This window comes from Saccostrea echinata, unplaced genomic scaffold (genome assembly GCF_033153115.1).
Source record: "Saccostrea echinata isolate AGI-Se365-2 ecotype Australia unplaced genomic scaffold, CSIRO_AGI_Sech_v1 ptg000030l, whole genome shotgun sequence".
NCBI classification, from domain to species: Eukaryota; Metazoa; Mollusca; class Bivalvia; order Ostreida; family Ostreidae; genus Saccostrea; species Saccostrea echinata.
This window is the reverse complement of record NW_026889779.1, coordinates 31,468,600-31,482,967: the sequence shown is the minus strand read 5'-3', so window position 1 is coordinate 31,482,967 and position 14,368 is coordinate 31,468,600. Positions and strand designations below refer to the sequence as shown.

Here is a 14,368-nt window from a genome sequence, read left to right as displayed (position 1 = left end):
CCAAAGGTGGTGGGGTCCATGTTTCCTAGGGGAGGTCCAAAGTCATTTTTTATTTGCTTGTGTATATCATTTAAACAACTCTGCAAATTCGAGGGGTGGGTGGGTTCTGGACACCCACCCCCCTTCTAGATCTATGCACATTAGTTGTTTTATTAATTTTTTGTAATACTATCATGATAGTGCCAATAAATGTCATGAAGAAGGTGAAGTTAATGAACAGTGATCAATCTAAAAAAAAGTTGAAAATAATATAAATCTGTGAATAGGGCATAAAACATGGACCCCTGAAAATTCCACCTGTGCTTAGGAGGAGTAAGCATCCCTTGTCAACTGGTCACACCCACCATAAGCCCTAGATGCATTAATATTCCATAGTCAAATTTAGTTTAAACACAAACGCCCAACAATTGCTATGAAATATGTTAGTCAAAATACGACCCAATGACAGATATTGGTAGATTATATTGTGAATAAGGTCATTAAAACAACCCTAGAATTTACGAAAAGCTGACTTTAAACGAGGTTGTTGAAATTCCTGTGACCAACTTATCTGTCAGTAACTAAAAATTGATCGTTGTGTATCGACCAAGTTGGGAGGGACAAACATATACCATATGCAGATGATGGTGGAATATACTTAAATAAGGAAAGTTGACGATGGAGAAGCTAAAGTAATCTCGTTTGTCATAAATTGGCCCTTAGACTATAGTCAGCAGGTCAGTAAAATATACCAGTCCACATATTACATGATGCCATTATTAGTTATTGAAAACTAGTTTTCTTCCTGGAAAGCTCCAACTTCCTCAATCGAAAATACTGGTTAAGTGCAGTAAAGGAGATGCAGTAAATCGCAATTATTAGTGTATTTATTAAAAATATATCGTATTGAATATCCAAATTAAGTTAAAAACTCGCTGCGAAGTGGTAGTCACTATAGCCTACATCTCTAGTTTCACTTTGAAACTTTATGACATCATATCCGTATTTGCAATGGCGGCATAGAATCCCTCCCCTGCTTCCGTATTCATGACAGACGAAGACACATCCGTAATATTTCTCTACACACAGCTCATCCAAATAATACATTTAATGAAAGGTCGATGTTCTGTTTAAAATGACATCGAGCTCTAAAATTCCTCAAGAAATAAAAGGTAAGCCAATTTGCTCTCAAGTACAAAGCAGTCGATTTTAAATGTAAACATTGGCCTTCCATCTCAGGAGGGGAAACAGCTGACAAGTGAAGATTGTTTTGTTGTGACTAACTGTGGTTTTTGCAACCGGAAAAGTATCTTTCTGTAGCTTCCGAAACAGAAAGATCTATGGAATATCATTAACAAACTCGTACCAGTTTTAAAAAAAGCACACTTAATGTCTTTTGTTTATGAGTAATATATTTTAAGCCCATTGGCAAACAATGTTGTGTAAGTGGTCCATTGAGGGGTTTCACCAGGAAAATGCTTATATATTATTATATTATTACATGTTGGATGAAAGAAGGATGTTAATAGTTAAAGTCGGAGACATATTATAATGGGGGAATATATATGTGTTAAAACTTAATGATGGGTTGTTAGCAGAAAAAAGAACTGTTGTCTGAAATGGAGACTACAATGCCTGTTGCTCCACCCAGAAAAAGGAGATCGATGCAAGTAGAATCTGCAGGACAAGCACCACGTGTGTCTACAATAACTATTGAAAGTTTAGATAAAAAATTGGAACCAAAACCATTGAAATCTGTTTCTCCATCAATGTTGAGCTTGGATGCATTTTCAGGTATTCCATGTTCAGATATATAAAGGAATTGTTAGCCATATCTCTTGATTACCATTAGGTGAAAAAGATTATTGTGATTGATACTAAATAAATGTGGTTAAATTGAGAATTCTCAATTGTGTGTGAAAAAGAATGTAATTGTGATATTTTTTTTTTTTAGGTTTTATCTTTGTCTAAATGCATTAATTGAATAGAAAATGTGATGCAGCTAGGACCTAACTTGCACACCAAAAAAAAAAAAAAAAAAAATAAATAAATAAATAAGATAAAATAAAAAACAAAACCCACATACATATGGGAATAAATGTTGTGAATGCATCAATTTATTCAAATAATGTTCTTCCTTATCCAACTTATATGGAAGTATGGATCAAACAGGATTGCAATTTGTTTCCTTCTCGTGATGGTTATCTTATTTGCTGATTTATCAAAGAAAGTTTCATTGTCTTTGTCTGTGGCAGATAAATCATTTAAAGGGCACTGCAGAAAAGATAACCAAGACTGACCTTGTTCAGTGTTATAATTCAATTCAGTAAGTTTCATTGACCAATTAAGGGCCCTCAAGGGGCAAAAAGAAAGTACATTGTAAAAACTCATATATAAACATATCATGTAATACGATATACATATACATGAGAGAGAAAGAGTTGCATGATCATGATGATTGAAAGGAAAAACAGATATAAAAAGGGGGAATAAACCAGATAATTTATATTCATTTATAAGTTCTGAGCAAAAGTATTTGTTTATATATATATACATTATCTATATATGCATACATACTTATATCACACACATATGAAAGTACATACATACATATAAGTATTACTTTTATATAACTCATCATGATACAGTTCAAATGCCTGAAATTTAACTTATGGCAATGCCTTTTGTAGAAATCTACCAAGAGAGTTTAATATATCTAATTCTTTACAATTTTAAAATATCCAGAATAATTTTTGTTTATCATGTTGTTTTTCTGGCTTTTCAACTTTTGTATGTCTTACGATTGGCAAAGGCTGACCCATTTTTTTAAGACTGATGTTTTTCTGCTGTTAGACCTCCTAAGTAAAACAACCAAGGTTGAAAATGTTTAGTGTTAGATGTTTTTGGGGGGCTCTTCAACTACGACTCCATTGTTTGAAACTCACTCAACATTAGCCAGACGTGCAGGGCTGACTGCTTAGCCTAGTAAAAGTTGTCAGCCATGCAAAGGATCTACTAGCCCGAGAAAATGATTGTCTTTTAAAAATTTGTTTTTAACAATTATGTGACTGGAACCAGGTCACCATAACTTCGAACTAGAATCTATAGACTGATGAATTCTTCCTCTTAGCTTGGCATACTTTGCTACCAAAACTATTAGTTGATATGAAAGAGATTTATCAAATATATGAATTTTAATCGTCGAAAATTTTAACACTTCTGGCTGGGCAACAATACATGCAAATTTGTTTGCCCGCTACAAAATTTGTGGGTCTTGGGTGGTCGGGCACATGGTTATTTCAAACACTGACTACTATTAGATAAACCAAGGCTGACCTTGTTCAGTGTTATGTTTTTTTTTTTGTTTTTCTGGCTCTTCAACTGCTGTTAGACCTAAGAAAGAATAACCAAGGCTGACCTTGTTCAGTGTTTTTTTGTTCTTTTTTTTTATTTGGCTCTTCAACTGCTGTTAGACGTAAGACTATAAACCAAGACTAACAGTGTTATGTTTTTTTGTTTTTCTGGCTCTTCAACTGCTGTTAGATCTAAGTAAGACTAACCAAGGCTGACCTTGTTCAGTGTAAGAATTTTTTTCTGGCTGTAGTCATTCCTAGTTAATAGATTTATTACCATGCACTTTGGCAAGTGCACTGCATGCATATTGATAAAGATAAAATGATGAGACTGACATATTTGAAATTGGGCATGTTTGCAAAAAAAAACTAAAAAAGGACAGTTGCATGCACGGTTGTAACTTCCATTGTTTTTACCACAATATTCCTGCAAGTATTTCCACAATATTTAAAAAAAATGGTTATTTCAAGGTTTGGTATCTTTTTTTTGACAAAATAAGATGGAAGCATCATTGTATACATACTGTCACATAGTAGTGACATGATGCAAATACAGGTTTTAGCTTGTCTAATAATCCTTGTCGCAAGGGGGATTGGGGGATGGGGGTGGGGGTGTACCAGTCCAGTATTGATTAGAAGTTAGTGTCAGGAATGACTTGGTATACCTGAATTGTACTGTTTGACCTTTGGATTATTTAATTTAAACAACTTCCCTTTTTAGAACCACTTTGGCAATGTCGAAGAACAGATTCAAATTCAGATAATGTAAGACTAAAGGTCTTTGTTTGAATAACAAGTACTAATAATTAATAAAAACAGTGTGCTCAGAAACTTCTGTACATAAAACAAAAATCATATTCAGCATCCAAGTCATGAATGCTTATTTTGTATTCCAGGGGCATCGGCAAAGGGGCGGCGGTCGCCGCCCCAATAATTTTGCAAAAAAAAACAAAACAAAAAAATTCAGAAAAATGAATTTTAAATGAGAAATACAGAATAACAAAATTTGTAATTGCGATATCTGTGGTCAGTGGAGCGGCGATATCTGTGGTCAGTGGAGCGGCAAGAATAACGGCAATCGTGGTCAATGGAGCGGCAAAGTGTGAAAGCTATTGTTTGTTTACAAAGACGCAAATTGGGATGCACGTATATACCTGTACCTGGCATGTGTACACAATAAGCATGGTATCTATCGCTACTTGCAAGTTTACTACGAATTCTTTCAGGCCCACAGCTAGCAACGTTTTTGGAAAGTCTATATTTTGAGAGCGGGGTGGGGGTTCTCTAATTTTTTCTTTTCAAATGCTGGAATTTGTACGAGTTCAACCTAACAGCAACAAAAAGTGTGTATAAAAGGGGGGGGGGGGGCAAACAGCATCTAAATGAATGAATTTTTATATAATCAAGTAAATAGACTAATCTCAGAAAAGAAGTGGAGAAAGTGGGCGAAAAACTGGAGGCGACCCACCCCTTCCTGACACCTTCCCTCGCGTATAACAGGCCTGTTCATTGTCTAACCAAGCGGTCGATCAGTGTTAGCAAATCTTTGATGAATCAAAGTTGTAAGCTATTTAATTAAAGCAAAATACTGGGTAAAATTAGTACTACTATTTAAACAACTTCAGTTGATTTTTTTTATAATGTCATACGTATATCTGCTTTTCAAAAATGGAGGTATTACTATGAGGATTAATCCCCCTGTTCATTTTAAATTTAATAATTATGCATTCTCTCAGCAAGTAACAATAAATATTATTCAATAATAGAAAATTACACATATTTTAATCTTTACCTCGTCATAAACCCTTCAAAGTTCTTTCTATTCCGTTTTGAAAAAAAAAAAAAAAAAAAAAAATTAAGCATATCCGATCCTCAGCTAGGAATGATAACTCTTAAATCAATTATTTAATTAAAAAAGTCTCAAAATGAAGCTTGAAATTGATGAAATATTTTCTTGCAACAATTTTCATTTTATGCATTTCAACATGATTTAAGGTTCTTTGAAGTCATAGAAATGATATTATAAAAAGTTGACATTTGTACCCCAAAGTATAAAAATAAATTCTTTTTGAGAGAAATCAAATTTCCTTCAATGTAGCATTAGATCCCGGTGATTATTAACATGATATGAAATTAGAGTGATCTGGGATGTCTTGCTATGCTAACAAAAACTTTTTACACTATGTATTTTATAACAATTGAAGTAAATAGAAGAATTAAAATACTGTATAAGTGTGCAAATCGTGCAATTTTCTCCAAATGCCTAGATACCTATAATTTTGAGTCCAAAAATGTATTTGTTGGTCAGTTTTCAAGTAGAAAATCCATAGCTGGTGCTTTTATTCACATTTACTGAAAACATATTTGAGATCTGATAATTTTCCCTATATAATATATGATTAACTTTAGTGATGAACTTTGAAGAAATACCATGGGTAAATACACGTTATTCTGTGACATCCAAGACATTTTTGTGAGAATTTTCAATTACTGAAAAGCTGATTTTCGGAACCTGAGAATCGGACTACCTTAAACAATCTCCTAGCTATTTAAAAATGACCCAGTTATGTTTTATGTATAGTTTATGTAACTTAAAACACAAAAAGCATTGTTTTTGTTTGGGTTGCAATTATTGTTGCATATATTTAAATGTTCTTTTTTAACCAGGATAAACCTCAAAGCTATTGACTTAAAGGAGAAAATATCAAGATTTTGGCAGAAATTTTAATTATTTTGTTTATGTCACAAAAAGTTACATGTAGTTAGGACCCCCCCCCCCCCTTTTCAACCAGTTCGCCTCCCCAATGTGAAATACTTGTCGACGCCCCTGTATTCCTATTGCAGCCAAGCTTTGCAAGTTTGGTCATTGCTAAACTTAAGATCAATTGGGAATGGAGTAATTATAGAAATTTTAACCTGATCACTCATCTGGAAAATATAGGTCTCATGCAGCATCTGAAGCATCAGCTTGACAGCTGTGATATGCATCCCAAGATGTAAATGTGCACATTTGGTCGGTATACTGGTATACAAGGATTTAGAATTTATAGTAATTTCAAAATTGTCCATGTCCAAGCTGCTGCAGCATCCAAAGCATTAAGTATCTATCATTGGTTAAAATTATCAGTGCAAGGGTGGTCATTGTAAAACTTTTATCAACTTAAGCCAAGTTAAGGATTAAACTGTTGTAATATTTTTAATTTTCTTATTCATGCTGTAAAAAAGAGGACATGCCAAGCAGCCAAACCATGTAAAAAAAAGTTTGCATCATAAGTAATATTGGCATGTTCCCATACAACTTTGTCCAGTAATGAAACTGAAAGTGCTTTTGAGTGGAAGTAAATGCACTCCTAAAACTTTGTAGGAAATTAAGTTTAATAACTGAAAAAAAGATCACATGCAGTAGAATCTGGAACATGACTGGGAGTATGCATCGCAAAATGCAACACTTGTACAAGACTTGTTAATGTAGAATTTCTTATAGCCCCTTGCTCTAAAAAAAATTGGGATTGATGACACTGCTGGATTTTTGGGTGCATTGGAAGGAACCTGATCCAAAAGCGTATACACATATACCTGACCATTCTGTATACCGTAATAAGGTTTTATGGAACATCCAAAGCAAGAAAAGTTTATTCCCAATTGATTATATAAGCCTACTGTTGACCCAAATTGCATAGATTACAATAGATCTTGATGCTGCATGTGTCTAACAATTTTACTGATAAAGGATCAGGTTAATGTTTTTTGAATACTCTCTTCTTAAGTACTGGTGCATGTATTTATTATTATTTGCCCGTCTTAAGACAGGGAGTATTATGGTATGGCATTCATGTCTGTATATATTTAGGTAGATCTGTTGGGTAACTTGTTGGCCAGACAGTCTCCGAAAGCTGATTTGAATTACACAAAAAAGAAATTGTAGTGTTTTAGATTAGAATACATGCACATATTATATACTGACTGTAAAATTTAGAATTATTTGTCGGTTGGCCCAACTTATGCATGCACAGTGAAGTTAACTAGCCAGAGGAACTATGAAACATTTCATAAGGAAATTGAAATGTTGATAAAATTATTCAATTATTATTTTGTAGGAAATATTGATTGTCAAACATGAAATAATCAGCAATCATGGATTAAAATCAAATTTACTACTGATGTTTTGTTTTTTCAATTTTACCTGGAAAAAAAAAATTCTTGATTTCCTTGAAAAACTGTTCTTCCAGTGTTTCTAAAGATTCCAAAATACTTGTGAAAAAGAATTTATAAATAAATTAATTTAAAAAAATTACCGGTACCTTATATATATTTATAGCTTATTGATAATTTTTTTATTTTTAAGTTTTTATTGATCTTGTTATAAGAACATACTTTTTGGCCCCAAAAGTCATCTCTTTAAGCTCTTCCTAATCCTCTGAAAATTTTTGAAATCGTATAGGCTTTTTCGAAAGGGGCTGCAAGGAGGGAGGAGATGTCAACATTTTACATTGGAACCTATTAAAGGAAAAATCTAAGTTTGGCAATTATCATGGAGGCCTTTTCTTCACCACTAAAAATGTCTTTCATGGAGATTTCCCCATTCTACACACAAGATATAGGCATTTTCAAATTTTTAGACTGATTTGAACAAGAATTGGAAATACTTGTTTAAAAATATACATGGGCAGGTGTATATGTATCTTATTACGACTCTAATCTTCCTGTTTTGGTTTTAATCTGAATGCATGCACCCCTACACAGCATATTTCCTACAATAAGAGTAATTTGATCTGTAAATTTTTTTATTGTAAGACTATTTTATAATCTAAAATGGACAGATATAGTCATTTACCTGATGTGCTGTTGTATGATAGTAAAGGTTTTAAAATTGACATTGTCTCGAAGTTACAGCATATTATTATCTGGATTATGATTTTTTCTGTGTGTTTTTCAGACAGTATCCGAGAAGTTCTGGGCAAGAATGTCACCCTGTATCAGAAGTTTATGGTGAAACATGAAGTTAGGCCTGATAAATTTGAGAAAAAGATCATTGTAAGTACAAATGTATATAGATTTTAAGAATTCATTATTGAAAAAAGTCTACTCTGGCTTTGGAGTGTCTTGCCCAATTTGGTGAACCTAGGATTAAATCTCATCACTTCAGATTATGGATTCATTTCTAGAACAATAAAGCAATTTGTCTTCTTTATTTCCACTCATTTACATTATCTTCAGTTGTGTTGGATCTTTCAAAGGTTGGAAAATCTTAATCTTACAAGGAAAAGAAAGAGAAAAAAATTACTCTAGGCATTGTTTCAAATGATTTTAGTACAAAGTCTTTTTGTAATAAATGTAGATTAATTGTCATCTTACAAAGTTCAAGAAGCACAACTTTGAATCCACTTATTTTCTTTTGAATTGTTGTTGCTTTAATTTGATATATTTTTCTCAGAATATATCAAGAGTAAATAAAAGCCAGATAAATATTTTGTGGTGCATTAATTGATGTTGGTTTGATGTCTGCTGATCCTGACTAAGTACACTCTTCTATTGGTAAATTACTAGCTCATTAAATACAGTCAAGTGCTGCGCCTGTTAGACACTAAAAATTCGCCATGTGCCTTGTACTGTAATTGGGAACAAACCAACATTCTGTGTGACATTTTCAGCTTGGTTGCTATCAGTTCTGATCTACCTTCATGCATAATCATAAATTCAAATTTTTAGATTTACAAAACTTTATGAAAAATCCCACTTTCGGTGTCGCATGCAGAGCAGAGCAACTCTTAGGGATCACTTTATCTGTTGTCTGTCTTTGAACTTGACCTAATACAAAACAGCATTACAATCAACTTGACCTTGACCTTTGTCCTACTTTGCAAAAGTACAGGGACAGTTAATTTGACTTATGTCTTTTAAATTTTTGAGAGGCAGGGTTAATAAATAGCACATATCACATATTTATGAACTTTGAGACTGTACTTTAAAACTATATTACATATAATAATTACCTCATAACCTGAAGTTTAAATACTGTGAAAATACATTGGGATCTGTATATTCAAAGATTGATCATTGTAGACTGACAATTGCAGTAGAGACAGACTGAAATCTCCTTCTACTCACAAATCTGGAGGATTGTTGGATTTAACACATATGCATAAAATAATAATTATTTCTAATTATATCAATTTCAGTATTCATGTTAACTTTGAGAGTTGAGGAATCATATTTCTGTTTGATTGCCAGATTTAATATGATAAATGTTATTCTTTCACTGTCTTACAGTCCATGAATGTTTATTTTTCTTTGAAAGGCAAATGCATGAAGTATAATGCTAGCAGCAAATAAATATCTGACCACTCGTAGATTTTTCTACATCTTTAATAATTTAATAAAGCAGGTGACACATGCATTGCTTGGAACACCCTAGTTTACTGCATCATTCAGATTTTCACTCACATTACATCCTTCAAAATATATACACAGAGACAGAGTAAAAAAGAAGTAGTTTTAAGTCATGTTGCATCCAAATTACTGTTGTGACAAATTGTAATTCAGAACTATCCGAGCTGCCCCCCCCTTCCCCCCCCCCCCCCCTGTGTTCACTGACTTCTTATTTACCTGTATCAATTATGTACACAATAACCTCTGTAAACTGAGTATAAATCGTGATTATTGTGCATATATTCAGCTCATATATTGATGTTAAAGTCTTTGAAGTAGAGTCTGTTTTATAATGGATACACGGTAAACAGCCTTTCTGCCACATTTAACAGATCTCTCTACTGGTCAAAGATAAGATACCATAAGCCAGAGTGATGGTAAAGAAACTGATATTTGTATTTTCAAATTTTATTTTTTTATTTTCTTAAGTTTTTGTCCAATTTTAGTAAAAAAAAAAATTAGTACACATGTATACATCTGTGTTTTTGGACAGTGTTGCCATGATTACAAAAAAGACATTTCTTTGATTTTTTTTTTTTTTCAAACACTATTCCTCCAATTTTGGTAAGATTTCAAATTTAACTTAGTTAAACACTAGTAGACTACAGAAGGGTACACAACTCTATATATCAGTTTTTGATTTTGATGAACAGTGTTGGATTGATTACTGATATTAGTTTGATGAGTAATTTTTAGCTCTTCTGAGCTTAAATCTCAAGTGAGCTTTTCTGATCACCCTTTGACTGGCGTTTGTCCATCTGTCTGTGTGTCCCTCCATCCGTGTGTAAACTTTTCAGTTTTTGATTAGTATAGAACCATGGGCCAATTTTCTGCTTTCTGCTTATTCAAAGTTGGCACAAAGCATCCTTAGGTAAATAGAATTCTAAATTGTTTACCAGTAAATAAAGGGCCAAGCCCCTTCCAGGGGGGGGGGGATAATCAAGAAAGGGCAAAATTAAGATAGTCATTAAAAAATCTTAAGAAGAACCACCAGAATAGAAAAGGTGGAAACTTATTTGAAAGCTCCCAGACATAATGAAGATTCTAGATTGTTCAATTCATGACCCCGGGGTTAAGGTGGGGCCACAATAGGGGATTATAGTTTTACATTGAAATATATAGCAGAAATTTTTAAAAATCTTCTTCTCAAGAAGCACTGGACTAGAAGAGATGGAAAATTATGTGAAAGCTTCCAGATATAATGTAGATTCAAGAAGATCAGATTATTGACCCCTGGTGTGGGGGTTGGGGGTGGTTAAGGAGGTGCCACAATTAGGGATCAAAGTTTTACATTGAAATATGTAAGAAAAATCTTTAAAAATCTTCTCAAGAACCACTGAACCAGGAAAAAAAAAGAAACTTATGTGAAAGCTTTCTGAGGTAGTGTAGATTCTAAACAGCTTGTGTGGATTTATAATTTTTTTTCTTTTCAAATTGTGAACCCCAGGTTAGAGTTAGCTTAAATCAGGTTCAAAGTTTACACAAAGCATGTCTGCAGGAAAAGAATGTTCTTCTCAATAACTGCATGGCCCATGTTAGTCATATTGATATTAAAGCATCCCCATGGTGTGTGGACTAAAAAAACTCTTAGAGTTAGGATAGGGCATAATATGGAGTTTTTATTTTTCATGGGAATATAAAAATCTTTTAAAATCTTCTGAAGAACAGCAGGGCTAAAGTAATTCAGGTGAGCATTGTGGTCAATGGGCCTCTTCTTGTCAAAATCATACTCCTCATACCCTCTTTGTCCAATTTCAAATTAAATGTAAAGTGGTACACAAGTAGAAGGTACAAATTGCTCTGTGTTTGGGTTTTTAATTTCCAAGGTTACTTTAAATAGAATAAAGTGAGAAATTCATTCAAAATGCTACATCTCCAACAATCTTAGTTTGATGTTTATAAAACTTGGTACAAGTTCAGAAAAAATTAAGGTCAAGCCTATTAGTATGAAATTATTATTTTAAGTGATTTAAAGTCTGTAATATACTAGTGTTTTGTAGAAATTAGTGTTCAGCGAGAGCATATTAAGATATGAATTTACTTCTCTGTTTAATTTAGGTGTAATAAAGGTTCAATCCTTCCATGACTTCTGTTAAGTACTTGGTTTTACTACTACTAATACCTGATATGTCATATACATTTCACAGTGTTTCAGGTACACTCATTATATTATGAATTGATAGTGTACAAAGTTCTTACTATTTGTGATTTATTTCACAATCCCCCTTAAAAATGTGCATTAGGAATTTATTTCCTTATTTATTTCATATAAAATGCTTTATTTTACCATAAGCAGTATTCATTTTAAAGCTGTATCTTTTAAGGAAGAAAATGTTAATGTATTTTAATAGGGAATTTTACTTCCTACTTGACTTACATGTACAGTTTGTATAGTTGTAGCTTTGTTAGTATAATGGGTTGGGAATAGTTCAGATTTACAAGTGGCCATGAAAAATGCAGTGGTGACTTATGATTGGATTATGTTATAAATCTATTAAATTATATTTGTATTTAGAACAACATTTATGATAGTATAACAAATTCAAAAAAATTATAATATATTGATTTTGTATGTAATAGCCTATAGGTGGCATGTTTATCCCTACAGTTACTATGATAGGGAGGAATTTGGGTGTCATAGTTTTTTTTTTATTCTTATTCACTGACAAAGGAGCTAGCCTTCAGTTTACTGTCTCTTAATTTGCAACAAAATTTCAAGAAGGTATAACTTCTGACCCATATGTGCATGTGTGTCTTTGTATGTTCCTAACAGGACTGTGGACAGTTGAACAAGGCTACAAGGTTACATATTTGAAGGTCAGTGGTCAAGTTCATGTAGGTACCTTCATATCATTTAATGCTATAGACTCATTTTGAAGTGTACAATTTGGCTATTTAGTCTCAGTCTTGCTATAGAGAGGGTATTTGCCTGGAGGAACATACCTCTTATTTGAAGGTCAAAAGGTCTAAGGACAATGCAAATTCACTGAAAGTTTGTAAAAGTGTTGTGTCCATAATAAGCAGAGTACAAATTGATGTTTTACTCTCAGTGTTGCTACAGGAGTGGTAGATGACAGAAAAAGCATGCAAATGCATTTGAGGGTCAAAAAGGCAAAGGTCAAGGAATGTGATAAAAGATTAAAAAAAAATTGTTTACAAAGATTATTGAGTCTTAGACGCAGAGTGGTTTCCATTGCCTCCTTCCTCTGATCTTTCTCTAAATCTTACAGAGACATAATTGCCAGAGCTTTTTAAATACACAGTGGTAGCCAAATGATAGTTCAGAGGTCATACAAGAAGTACATGTATGTAATTTGGTTGTGAAAGTATAATCTCAGGTTTTACTGGTATGGTTGTTTTTGAAAAAACATATATATACAGTCAAACCTCATTTTCTCAAACTCAGTGGGGATGAAAAAACCTTTGAGATATATGAGGATTTGAGATATCAGTGGTTGGGACTTCTTACTCACTTTGACATACCGCATGGTATTTTAAATATATATCAGTGTTTGAGATACCAAAGTTCAACTGTATTGTAAATATATACAGTATAGAATGAATATTTTTCTCTGTATGCTAGGTATAGTCAACATTCAACAGTAGTTTTCATTACAATGAACCTTAAGGCTCTGTAATATTACAGCATGGGAATTAATGAGTTAGTCCTCTTATGTACACTATGTCCTGTATGTAGGATATATTTAGAAATATGTAATAGTTAGGGATGTCAATTTGTAATCGGTTAACCGGTTACTCGGTGGGAACTATGGTAATCGGTTAGAAAATCTATAACTGGTTAGACGGAAAAAATTCATATGTGTGTAAATTTGAACACAATATCCTGAAAATTCAGTTAAAAAATATAAATGAAAATATATGAAATGTTAGCATTTTCATCTATCTTTTTCTTAGGCTGATCCAGAGAGAATTAAGGCTCTTCTAATTGACATCGTGGGAGTAGTTAATCAGCTTTCTAGATATTAATTGCTGTTTGAACACCATGTTGCTACCCAGCGGTGTTTCTTTAATGATGAATTTTTATCGAATTCTGTGAACTGATTATGATGTGTACCTTACCCCCTTCTATCCTTTGCAGTTACCTATCAAATTATATTATTAAATAATCATTGTAAATTAAGCGATAATTCAGACTTACTTGTGTGAAATCTCTTCTGGTTTTTTTAATGTATCTGATTCTTCAGGCTTGTTTCATGGGTTTTTAAATTTTTTTTTTCCTTTTGCTTTAAAATTGAAATAAAATATATCTATGGTGTTCTGATAAACATAATATTACTACATGTAACATCTTTATAGTCTGTCTATTAGTAGAGCTTACAATAATAAAATATATCAAGAATTTTTGATACTATTTACCGATTAATCGGTCGGAACATCCTGCGGTTAACCGATTGGCAATTCTGTATTCGATTGCCACCCCTAATAATTATATAGTTAAGTAATTTATATTACCATTATTGCACTGTTTAAATTAATGAAATGTATTTTTATTGTACCATATTTGCATTAGAACTTGAAATAGAAAATGAATTTGTTCTCTGTTTAGAAGTAAAATGAAGGGATCATCCTAACTGTATGTCACATTC

General features: G+C 32.7%; 1 protein-coding gene across 10 annotated transcripts in view; it reads left to right on the top strand.

Moving 5' to 3' along the window:
• The first annotated feature begins 1,528 nt into the window (after positions 1–1,528).
• The window catches only part of LOC133197713 (F-actin-uncapping protein LRRC16A-like), a 51,106-nt gene continuing 38,266 nt past the window's right edge, over positions 1,529–14,368 (top strand). For all 10 annotated transcript variants that reach the window (XM_061333890.1, XM_061333885.1, XM_061333883.1 and 7 more), the window contains exons 1-2: positions 1,529–1,773; positions 8,269–8,366. In XM_061333890.1, coding sequence (XP_061189874.1) covers positions 1,599–1,773; positions 8,269–8,366 — 273 coding nt within the window. In that variant the 5' untranslated portion in view covers positions 1,529–1,598. The remainder of the gene's footprint in view (positions 1,774–8,268; positions 8,367–14,368) is intronic.